We start from the raw sequence: 12,911 nt of genomic DNA, 5'->3' as shown, positions 1-12,911 counted from the left end.
TTGGCATGCAGGTACCTTAGTTAACTTAAAGCTTAGTTGCAACAGGATATTGCAAAATTCCCACGGAAACGGGAGTTAGCGGGAAAAAAACATTTGTATGAAAAAATCGAAACCGCGTAACATAGATGTTTTCAATTCAATTCAATTATTTATTGCATTCCATGTAGTACAATGGGGTGTTACATAGGCATAGGAACTAAAACATGGACCCTGTAGGGCACAGCAACGTTGAAGGGAAGAGAGGAAGTGTGTATTAAAATTAAAACTCAATGAACAACCAATTAAAAAAAAAACAATTCAATCAATTGATTCAATCTAGCATGTATGCATACCTTAGTAAATATAAAGTTTATTTTTGGCTGTATTTGAAAAATGGGAGTTATTGGGAAAAAAACTGTATGAAAAAATCTAAACTGCATAAGTTAGATGCTTGAAATTTGATATGCACTCCCACACACACAAAGATCTCTCTCTTATAACACGCCACGCGGACGAAGTCGCGGGCAAAAGCTAGTGTCTCTATAAAATATCTCTCTATAAGTACTTAATTATATATAGAGTAAATTACTCATATTTTCAGTTATAACTATAGGTAGGTAACCTTATATTATATTAATGACGTAGAATAATAGGAAAAAAAGACTCTAGACCAGCTTTATCTTTTATTATTACGTTGAATAAATTATATTGATTTGATTTGTCATGTGAGGACTGATAAGATTTCAATAGCTAATAACACATTTTATCATTAACACCATTAGAGCTATATTGCATAATGTGAACATAATCATTCTATAAAGCAAAACATCAGTAAATTATGTGAGTCGTCAGGCAGACCCCGGGTCGTGGAAAGCGGCGGCGGGTCGCTTGCGCTTGCGCCGAGAAAATCACCTCATTACGTAAGGACGATCCCCAGCGCGATACCAGATGCGCGAACATAAATTTTAATAATGGCCTTTGGTTACAAGCCAGATCCTAGAAGTCGATACGAACGCGTACTATGACATAAAATGAAGACGCATTGCTCAAGCGAACTCTAATGTCGGCGACACGAGTACGACAAATGGATGTTTTATTACAACCTTCACAATATTACGTATGATATAACTGTGGACTTTTTGCACAAGTGCAATAATGCGTCACATGATCACAAATTCACAAATTGCGCCATGAGGACAGATTTCCCAACTTAAACCCAATCGTACAGAATTGTGAGGAGCAAACTATGTTATGTATGTTACCTAATTACCGTCCAGCGTAGAGAGTGCTCACTATTACACATGAGCGCATACAGACAGACACGCAACTAGTAAATGAGCCGTAATACACATTTCGTTTGGAAACATCATCCATTTCATACTCGCTAGCCGTTGCTGTTTAGAAATCTCTTTAAATTATCTTTAGCACGTAGTACTGAGCAGAATTTAAATACATAGAATGTGGTATGAGATGTCCTTATCTGAAGGTACTGTTTTTTTTTTCAAAATAAATATTTTCCTTTATTTCAATTTCAGGTGCTGCTCTGTGCAGTGTTTACAACAATCTGCGCTGATCCCGAACCCAAGAAGTACAAACCAGAAGTGAAACCTAAACTCAAAGATAGCAATTCAAGCCTCACAGATGAAGAGCGAAAATTCTTAAGAGAAGTCGAAACTAAGTTTGGAATTAAATCCGAAGTACCTGTAGAAAATAAAGATGAAGATGAAAAATCATCTGAAAAAGAACATGATTCAAAATCCAATCCTGGTGCCAAATTACCTTTCCCGGCTGTCATAGCTATAGAAATTGTTAACGACACAGATACGAAATCTAACAAAGGGAAGAGAACTATTGATGCTAATCTCGGATATGGGTACCGAACCAATAACGGATACACTTATTCCTATTTTGGGAAACCTGCACAAACTCAGGGCAAATTCATGATTTACCCATATTCGCAAGAAGACATACCTCCGGCTGGCCCATCAAGTTCGCATTTAGGATATCAACAGAGTTCTGGACAAACCACAAAAATATCACCAAATGTAGAAATTACGCCGTCTCAGGCGTACGAACTAGTACCAACTAAGGAAGAAGAAATTACATCTTACAATTATCAAAAGCCAGCTATACAGTTGAAGACAAAATACGAGAATGTACAGGGGGTGGAGTCACCCCCACCGCCGTATCCAGCCAGTGACTCTCATTCATCCTCACCTCCATCAACGTTGTACACTACTTATAACGGCGAACAATTCTCCGGTCTTAGTGGTCAATTCCCAAAAGTAATGTCTAATTACCTTGTTGATTCCTCACAACTTCTTAACAATCCTGCTTACCAAAGTGCTGGATTAACTCAAGATCATTTACGTCCGCATGGCGCCAAGTTAGAACAGAGAGTAGTCCCGGTTTTGGTTTTAAGAGTACCAAGCTCTTATATCAAAAACCCTTCAGCAGAGCTGTACGCAAATTTACCACAGAACTATCCACTATCTCAGTACTTAAACCATGTCAACTTGCAAGACTTAGTGAACCAATACTTTAAAAAGATTGGTTATCCTTTTGCCCCTAAAGTGATGGCTTATCCTAGTTCATCACTGTCATCACATACTGAAAGTGCACCCGCGCCTGTATCCAATTACGAGCCTCAACACTACGCCAGTCCTTATGTGCAGCCGTCTTACACTAATGCTGATTATTCCGGTGTGCAATATTCTGCAGTTCAACCCGTAATGGCCAAATATCCGTCAGGGTACACTCGCCAACACTACTATGTAATGCGGCCGCAGGCATCGCTCTATCAACAACCATCGCAACAACCGCAATATGTTTATCGGTATAGATATGTTTCGCAATCATCACCACAAGCGCAGAGCTATTACTCTCAACCACAATACCAACAGCCTGCCGAAGAACAGCATACTAGTGCCCAGCAAGCGAGCTTACATGACACCAACAGCCAAGTGGAATACCGTCAGCCTTCTAGTGAAGAAGAAGCGACTTCTGCCGAATATGAAACTCCGCAATCTCACAGCGCTCAACAATACGAGCAACCGCAATCAGTTACTTCTAGTTATGAAACTGTTACTTCAGCCACTCCAAATTACGAACACAGTAATGAGGTTGAGACTCCTGACTACAGCCCCACAAAGGTACCTTTATCAGTTCACGGATCATCCCCCTCTGTGCAGATACAGTACGAACAACCTGATCAAAAGGACACTATCGCTGTATACTCTAGAGGTGCTACTGGACACAAACCAGGTGTATCACAGAGTTATGTATACCAAAATGTTGCTAATGAACACTCTGGTAGTGAGAGTTTGGTTCTATCTGAAAACTATCCAAGTAAAGATCACACGTTAGCTACTGTGTTGCCTCTTAGTTACAAGAGGCCACAGAACACAGAGATGGTTCAGTCCGTTAGTTACGTAACACCAGTGCCAACAATGAAGTACCACTCACAGTACAAAATTATGGTTCCTCAGACGGTGTTGAGGCGGCCAACTAATGAGAAAGTGTCATACGTGAATTCACATTCGTTATCATCGTCATATTTAGGGTCACAAAGTCAGTATAATCCTGAAGAGGAATATACAGCGGGAGCTCATTACAGTCCTCCAGTAAGTAAACAAAAACCGTCGTCGTATCCTTGGAACTATCACGCACATCCGAAACGCATGGTTAAACCAGACAGCAAGGCAGACACGCTGTCGTCGAGGAAAAACGAAAGAAATGAGAAGAAAAAGCCACCGTCATCGTCTTCGTAATTGATTATTTCTAAGTGAAATCCTAATAGGTTGGTAAATACTCTTGTAAATATAGTGTAAGTAGTATTTACATACATATGTCGAACTTACGTAACAATTGAATACGTAATAGAAACTACATAAAAGCTTTGCTTAAATCTTTTTGTAATAACATCATCTACAACCAACAAAACTATGATTAATGATTTATTTTTATTGATTCTGATTCTGTATCTATTTAATTTATTTCAGCAGTTACCAATATGTGTAATTCGTTTATTAGTACTTACTATAAAAAATACACCTGACCTACATAAAACATAAACATTGTTACATTTTTGAAATAACAACATATTGTTTAAAGCATCTTAATGTTTGGTTAGGCATTGTTATTGTTGAATTGTTATTTAAATTTTGTTATTTTTGTTGTGAAACAATATGGCTGTCTCTATGTGCAATATTCTAGGTAAGACTTTATGTAGAGAGAAGTACAATAAATTATGAATCTGCATGGAAATGTTATCACTAAACTGTTTATTTACGACTGTTTTATCTTTTTTAGCTGCCTAGAGGATACCATAGAAGTTCAAATTAAGGTCATTAATGTTTTAGCCCGCTAGAATTACTGTTAATTATGTATCGTATTTCGTGACATTATCTACGCCGGATAGTTAGCTGGTTAGTGGAGCTAATCCTTCGATTTCCTATTGATGTTACGCATCTTCAAATCCGATACTAGATTATACTTATTATGTAGGTAATTTACTAGATCGTTTCTCTGTTTAAAGGTTATTCAATGGCCCCGATTCCTGCAGACACCTCCTAATTTTACTTTAAGTTATACCTGTCATTTTCTTATCCGTCGAAAAGGAAAGGGACGGATGATTGACAGCTCTTAATTTTAGGAAGAATGAGTAAATGAATGAATAACCCGGGCGAATCAAAAAGGTATCTCGCTGGTATGCAAACCATTTGACGTGTGCTGTCAATATAATTCGGTCGGGTTATTGGCCAATGTAAAATTTTAGACGGTTGTTTTAGATTTGTGCTTAAAATTGACGTGTGTTACTTAAAATAAAATTAGATGGTGTTTACAGGAATTAGCACCATAGTAATCTATACTTATAATAAATCTGTAGAGAGGTCAATTCTGTACAATAAATATTTTTTCAAAATAACTATCAGGGGGTGATAAGTGGTCGATACTGATGCCAAAAATGCAATCAGTAAAATTTTTGTCTGTCTGTCTGTCTGTCTGTCTGTATGTTCCTTATAGAAACAAAAACTACTGGACAGATTTTAATGAAACTTGGTACAATTATTCTTCACACTCCTGGACAGGTTATAGTATACTTTTCATCACGCTACAATCAATAGGAGCAGAGTAGTGAAGGGAAATCCTTTTGTATGAAAAATCTAAACCACTCAAGTTAGACGTTTGAAATTTGGCATGCAGGTACCTTAGATATCGTAGAGGTGCACTAAGAAAGGAATTCCCGAAATTCCTACGGGAACGGGAATTAGCGGGAAAATCCTTTTGTATGAAAAATCTAAACCACTCAAGTTAGACGTTTGAAATTTGGCATGCAGGTACCTTAGATACCGTAGAGGTGCACTAAGAAAGGAATTCCCGAAATTCCTACGGAAACGGGAATTAGCGGGAAAATCCTTTTGTATGAAAAATCTAAACCACTCAAGTTAGACGTTTGAAATTTGGCATGCAGATACCTTAGGTACCGTAGAGGTGCACTAAGAAAGGAATTCCCGAAATTCCCACGAGAACGGGAATTAGCGGGATAATCCTTTTGTATGAAAAATCTAAACCACTCAAGTTAGACGTTTGAAATCAGGCATGCAGGTACCTTAGGTACCGTAGAGGTGCATTAAGAAAGGAATTCCCGAAATTCCTACGAGAACGGGAATTAGCGGGAAAATCCTTTTGTATGAAAAATCTAAACCACTCAAGTTAGACGTTTGAAATTTGGCATGCAGGTACCTTAGATACCGTAGAGGTACACTAAGAAAGGAATTCCCGAAATTTCCACGGGAACGGAAATTAGCGGGAAAATCCTTTTGTATGAAAAATCTAAACCACTCAAGTTAGAGGTTTGAAATTTGTCATGCAGGTACCTTAGGTACCGTGGAGGTGCACTAAGAAAGGAATTAACGGGAAAATCCTTTTGTATGAAAAATCTAAACCATTCAAGTTAGATGTTTGAAATTTGGCTCGCAGGTACCTTAGATACCGTAGAGGTGCACTAAAAAAGGAATTCCCGAAATTTCCACGGGAACGGGAATTAGCGGGAAAATCCTTTTGTATGAAAAATCTAAACCACTCAAGTTAGACGTTTGAAATTTGGCATGCAGGTACTTTAGTAAACTTAAAGCTTAGTTGCAACAGGATATTACAAAATTCCCACGGGAACGGTAGTTAGCGGGAAAAAACATTTGTATGAAAAAATCAAATCTAAATAAAAGGAGAAACTGACTGACTCAGTGACTGACATATCAACGCATAGCCTGAACGGCTAAATGTAGGCATTTGAAATTTGGAAGGGACATAGCTTAGGTACCGTAGAGGTGCACTAAGAAAGGAATTCCCGGAATTCCCACGGGAACGGAAATTAGCGGGAAAATCCTTTTGTATGAAAAATCTAAACCGCTTAAGTTAGACGCTTGAAATTTGGCATGCAGGTACCTTAGTTAACTTAAAGCTTAGTTGCAACAGGATATTGCAAAATTCCCACGGAAACGGGAGTTAGCGGGAAAAAAACATTTGTATGAAAAAATCGAAACCGCGTAAGATAGATGTTTTCAATTCAATTAAATTATTTATTGCATTCCATGTAGTACAATGGGGTGTTACATAGGCATAGGAACTAAAACATGGACCCTGTACAGCAACGTTGAAGGGAAGAGAGGAAGTGTGTATTAAAATTAAAACTCAATGAACAATAAATAAAAAAAAAATCAATTCAATCAATTAATTCAATCTAGCATGCATGCATACCTTAGTAAATATAAAGTTTATTTTTGGTTGTATTTTGAAAAATTGGGAAAAAAATTGTATGAAAAAATCTAAACTGCATAAGTATGCACTCCCACACACACAAAGATCTCTCTCTTATATAACACGCCACGCGGACGAAGTCGCGGGCAAAAGCTAGTACTAAATATAATTAAAAAAAAACATCTATTTTGGTGTCTCTTTGGAGCATAAAGAATTGTTAAATGGATTTTTATTTAGGTACCGGGTAAGAGCGGTCAGCGCTCCCCATTTGTCCGGCCAAGTAGTTAAAGCTGTTATGGTCTTTGTTTTTCTGGAAGCGAATAAAAAAAACATAGAACACGTTTAGCTGCTTGTCTTCCTGGGCATGTCGTAAAGACGGGAAAGAAGGATTGTGTCCTTCTTAACTTGCTTGAAGCCACGCAGATTCTTTGTCACAATAAGCTTCATCACATCATTCTAAGGACTTCGTATCAACAGTGTTGTCTTTTGATTACTTATGGCTCTGCCCATCCCATTAGGGATTGCGGGCATGAGTTTGTGTATGTATGTGTTTTAATACATTATCTTGACATGAAGACAGAGATCGTTCAATTTATCACGTATAACGTATGTATTTATTAAGAGCAATCTGCACATTAGGTAGGTAGCAAGTATCACCTCCAGAATACATCGTGCATGACCGTAAGTATGATCAAGGCAAATGATAGGTATATTATATGTCGCATAATTTCACCATCGATCACAAGTTTACGCTGGTTCGCTCATCACGCATGCGCGATGCAAGACAGATTATAATTATCTGAATCGGCTAGAGCTTAAAGAACATTAATCTAAATCAACAATATAAATTGCTTTGGAATTGAACTCCTATCGAAACATCGAGTGCATTTCAGTACATGTAAATGCGTTAATTGTGTTGGTAAAGATTTATTGGTCGAAGCTAAACAATACTGGCATATTTATGACTGTAGCGTAATTCAATTGGAATTGTGGAGATAATTAGAAGCTACACATACTTGTTACTAGCTTACATTACAAAGTTATTTCATGTGTGAAAAGAATGGCACATGAGTAGAAAAGTTACTAAGCTTGTAAAGCGAGAGGTTTAAAAGTTCCATCTCCAGTTACTAGATGGCGTTTGTATATCTGTTTATAAAAGCTTCAAAAGCTTAGTAACTGGTTTTAGTAATAATAGTACCTAATTCAAATTAAAAGTGTCATGAGAGTGTCATGCTCCTCGTTTATAAATGATGAAAACTTATGTTTGCACACAATATAACATAAAGGACTGAGTATCTATCCAAACATATTTCTTAGACGAAAAACAAAATTGCTATAGTTTTTAGAAAATTCTGCATTACAATGGTAATAACAACGTAGTTATCAGTGGCAGTCTATAAGTGGAAAGGTAACTAAAGAAATGTTGGAAAACATTACCGTAATTATAGTACATGTGTCTTATTTATGAGTATGGTTATTGGTCATAATATTCTGACGTCATAGCTTCCTAATATTTCCTACCCCGCCTTTTATTTAGGGTCACACACGCGTCATTTCACACAATTATTAACGTTAAGTAAGGAACAGACCCGCACAAAGAATTTCCTGTCTATTAATAATCGTCACAACCCGGAAAATTTGATTATGGATGCGAGGCGATAAAAAGTGGCGGTTACAAATGAAGAGTGACTCGTTACCCGATGACGGAGGCTGGGTTGGGTTAGGTTGGGTTAGGCTGGTGAGATAGTTTCACTCTCGTTTCCACCAGTTTCCGCGTTTTCCGGCCCTCTCAGGAATCAGGAAGAGCTACGATGCAAGCTTGACTGGTAAGCTGGTATTATGACCGCTACATACAGCTGTTACCGACGGATAGCAAAGAAAATTATGATTCAAAAAATCCTTTATTTTCGTTATATCCCGCACTGGAGCAGCGTGGTGGAGTACGCTCCATACTTCTTCCGGTTGGTGGAGGGGGGACCTGTGCCCAGCAGTGGGACGTATATAGGCTGTTTATGTTTCGTTATATGTTTGTTTGGAAACAAAAACTTTAACTTTTAACTACGTTTATCGTCTGCTATTGGTGGCATGTCGGAATTTAAGATTTACAGTAGATATAGTAGATAAGTGTGGGCAAAGGTATAGGTATACCTTTGACATTCCCACATATATCTAGGTAGGTATATATCTAAGCACTCCTATATAGTGCGAAAGTACCTGATTATAAGTTATTTTCCGATTATTATGATATATCTAGCTAACTGGCTAAGTAGCGTGAATTCAACTTTGTATGTACTTTTTCGTTAAATCATTTGGTTAATACTTGATTATAATGCGACGTGAAACTGATGTATTGTCTTGTTATACAGTGTTACACATGATTTTTGTGTTTAAGTACAGATATCCGTAGGAAATGCTATAGTCGGTAGTTCCGAATCGATATCGTGATAGGTATTATCACTGATAAATTGTGTTTTTTTTTTCTATTTGCAAAATTCTTATTAATTACTTACACTGGCACAGACGTGACGTATCTAGACATTGAATGATTCGAAAAAGTTACATACATACATAACTCACGCCTTTTTCCCACCGAAGTAAGCAGTGACAAAAACAAGCCTGCTAATTTTACTAGGTTTGCTAGTACTAGGAACCAGATTTGACCGCGGGTGACTTGTCAAATTAGATGGCAAGCCAATTTAAGCCCATTTTTATCACTGTCAGCTGTCATAATTACAACTCGGCTAAAACCCCAGTTTAGACATAGAACTGTAAAAGCTAGGCTAACTTCTTCGTTGGTCCCGGTTACTACTTACTGATGTAAGTATGTAGTCGTTATATGAGCCATGACAGGGGTATTTAGCGGCTCAGTAATAACCATGACACCAGGGTTGATGACGTTGTAATTCCACCCCACAACCAACACGATAAGAAGAAGAAGACTTCTTCACAGTTCTAACCGTTGCTCCTACGATATAACGACAAATTATTACATCTACGAAATAAAAATGCGCGTGTTAAAGTTCGGCAAGGCGTTAGTAGTTGCCTTAGAACAGAAATGTGGTTGTTGCCTTTCACCTCATCTGCATCCGTGAACCGACACGTGATGGCAAATGCGGTGTTACTTTACGCAGGCGTTAAAATACACAAATGAAAATCTATAGTCTCCTATCGTATGGGTTGTGAGGTGGATTACCAACCCCATCAACCCTGGTCTCAGGGTTATTATTGAGCCGCCATAGGCCGCTGACCTGTGATTTGTTCCCACCGGGATTAGAACCCGGGACTTCCGGATCGTGAGCACAACGCCCAACCACTAGACCACGGAGGTCGTAATCTATAGTAGTAGTACATTAGTTTTATTTATTAACCTTTGATGGGTTTGCTCTTGGCCCCAGACCCCCAGACTTGCCCGAAGGCATTGACGAGGCCTAAGATGGAGCTCGCTCGCCCAGAAGGTGCCTGTTCACTCTGGCCTTGAAAGCTCCCGGGTTGTATGCATTTGGAAATACAGAAGACGGTAGAGAATTCCACTCCTTAAGTAACTGTACAAAAAGTATCTATTGACAACCAAACGAGAGATGGGTTCATTGAACTTGATAGTACTATTGCTCAGCAGTGGGTCGTTTGGTTGTTTATGTTATTTTATGTATTAGCTGGTCCTTTTAACATTTGTCTACAGTCACCCAGCATGGTAACGGAGCCTGGAGAGTAGGTTTGACCTTTAACTGAAAGAATTATGGATCTTATTTTACTGCTTATTTTCATTACAAGATATTATGTTACCTTGTTATACGCAGGGGTTAATAGCCGTCGTTGGAACTTTCGACCCGGCGAAGGACTTTGACTTGGCTTTAAGTATAGATGGCAGCATAATGATACACACCTAGAAGCATATAATATAAATCCTATTAAACGACCATTCATTAATCAGCCCGAGTCATAATTTGCTATAAGCTTAATTTGTGTCTGTGGTGAAATGGCTTAACGACTCGATCACCAAACCGATTTTCTAGCTTCGATTTCTGATCGCATGAAGTTAGAGCATTTGCTTGTTTTTTGACAAATCCGCAGCGGAGCAGCGCAATGGAAGTAAGTAGCGTAGTTCATAATATTCTATTGAATGTATCCAGTCCAGTTATTACTAGAGGTTTGTGGCCAGCAGGCGTCTGTGGCGGCTCAATAATAAATAACCTACTTGTTAGAAAAGGAACCAATAAGTCTTAGATATTACAGGAACATTCTTTTTACTTACATACATACCTACATACACATACGTACATAAACTCACGCGATGAAGGAGTAGGCAGAGCAATTGATCAAGGACAATATGCAGGCACTATTGATACGGAGTCCTAAGATGGATTTTGATGAATCTTATAGTGAAGGTTAGCTTATCGATCATAACATTTAGTCCATCATGTTAGAACGAGCACAATCGTATACTATGTTTTTATCCGCATAAAAATACGTTTATCCGCGAAATCAGAAATCAGAATCATTTATTCAACGTAATTATCATGGATAAACTTGTTGAAGGCCAATGTAACATTTTTGAATTTACGTCATTTCGCAAGGTGTTATGGCTGAGGAGAAGAAATGACAACAACAGCAACACATCTTTTAAATCAATGAGGGTACCTACATTACAAGTTATTTAATAACTAGAGGAACAAATTCAGTACCAGACATTTTTATCATTTAGGTAATCATTTATCTTACAATAAGCTTTTTTACATAAAGTAAGCTTCACGTGAGCTTTAAATTTATTTTCTGACAAATTTAAAATATTGCATACTGCATACCGCTTACAGTCTAGCATAGAAGCAACGTCTTTACATCAAGTGATGTCCTTAGAGTTATCCCTTTCTCACGGAGTCTCAGTGTTCTTACCGTTTTTTTAACATGTTTACTTATAAAGATTGAAAAAAAAAACCTTAGTCAATACGCAGGGGTTAGCAGTGTGTATAAAATGTTAAACGGCGTCGATGAAGGAAAACATCGGGAAAATGTCTCAGTGATTCATTACGCAATCAGAACAGGATGTGCGTATCATAGAACTAGAAGTTGTTAATTGTGTTCCTGTACTTAAACCCTCTTATATGTAACTGGTAACTGGTGCTTAGATAAATTATAACTTGTCGATAGACCGCAGAATTATTACCGGCTGGGTTTATGTGGCATGAGCTTTGATAAGTTCCGATTGTCTGGATCGGTTATCTTAATAACTTGGGGTTAAAAATGCCACGTTGACGCAATTCTACTGTCTCCCAAGATACAAGTTTATTCCTAGTTTATGAGTGCTCTGGAGCACTACTGTGCTATCTAGGTAAGCTACTAAAGCTACTCTCTTCTTTTGGGGATTATTTTTATCGCTATTGGACATTTTGTTGACATTACGCACATATGCCGCATTGTAACTACACTAAACCTGTAGCGTAGTTAACAATTTAATTTGCTCTTAGCTTTGGAAAGCATATAAAATCGTAGTGAACCCTGTAGTCGTTAAGCCGAGTTAGCCTTTAAGTGACTTGAACACCTTCCATACTATATTTATAGTATAAGAATGTAAAAGGGTTGCCGACAGATTCACAGTAGGTAACTTGTGACAGGTTAAGAAAGCTTACAAGCCTCGAACAGGTGTCGTCTCCTTAAGATATATGTAAAGGTGTAGTAAATATAAATAGAAAACAGCTAAGTACATATAATGTTTAATAGTATTAAAGCATTACTTTTTATTAACTTTATAGTTTAAATGTAAGTAGATACTTCCACGCAGAGCTATTTCAGTACGTAAAATTTATGTTGACAAATATTTTTCTTAGTTATTATAAATTACTTATGTTGCAAATTGCAGTCATTTATGAAATTCGTACACGTCAATTGAATTGTATTTAATTTATTGTAATTTTAATTTCATTTACTTTATATTACCATTGGCATTGTAATTGAAACTACGTACAGAAATATACATTGAAATTATAATTAAAACGAATATGAATATGATACAAATTGCTGGGAAACATTGAATGAGCGTGAGCAACGATAGTAAGTTGTACATATTATAAGAAGATGGGAGACGTCTTTACACAAAAAGGGATGCATATCACGCCATTAAATACAATTTAGCTTATAGATTATCATGATTGTAGAATTTCTAAAAATCTAGTAGTATT

At 37.4% G+C, this 12,911-nt stretch overlaps 1 protein-coding gene across 1 annotated transcript; it reads left to right on the top strand.

Moving 5' to 3' along the window:
- The first annotated feature begins 950 nt into the window (after nt 1-950).
- LOC126373470 (uncharacterized) lies at nt 951-3,749 on the top strand. Its single transcript, XM_050019628.1, has 2 exons — nt 951-995; nt 1,515-3,749. The coding sequence occupies exons 1-2, from the start codon at nt 951-953 to the stop codon at nt 3,747-3,749; spliced, it is 2,280 nt and encodes a 759-aa protein (XP_049875585.1).
- Nucleotides 3,750-12,911: the final 9,162 nt, after the last annotated feature.

Source organism: Pectinophora gossypiella, chromosome 15, assembly GCF_024362695.1.
Source record: "Pectinophora gossypiella chromosome 15, ilPecGoss1.1, whole genome shotgun sequence".
NCBI classification, from domain to species: domain Eukaryota; kingdom Metazoa; phylum Arthropoda; class Insecta; order Lepidoptera; family Gelechiidae; genus Pectinophora; species Pectinophora gossypiella.
The sequence above is the reverse complement of the archived record's forward strand: the minus strand, read 5'-3'. Positions and strand labels throughout refer to the sequence as shown.

Excerpts from the sequence above, each read along its gene's own strand:
- LOC126373470 (XM_050019628.1), top strand. The coding sequence starts at position 951 with ATGGCCTTTGGTTACAAGCCAGATCCTAGAAGTCGATACGAACGC. Across the intron at positions 996-1,514 it reads CTAGAAGTCGATACGAACGC|GTGCTGCTCTGTGCAGTGTT; the intron begins GTACTATGACAT and ends TTTCAATTTCAG.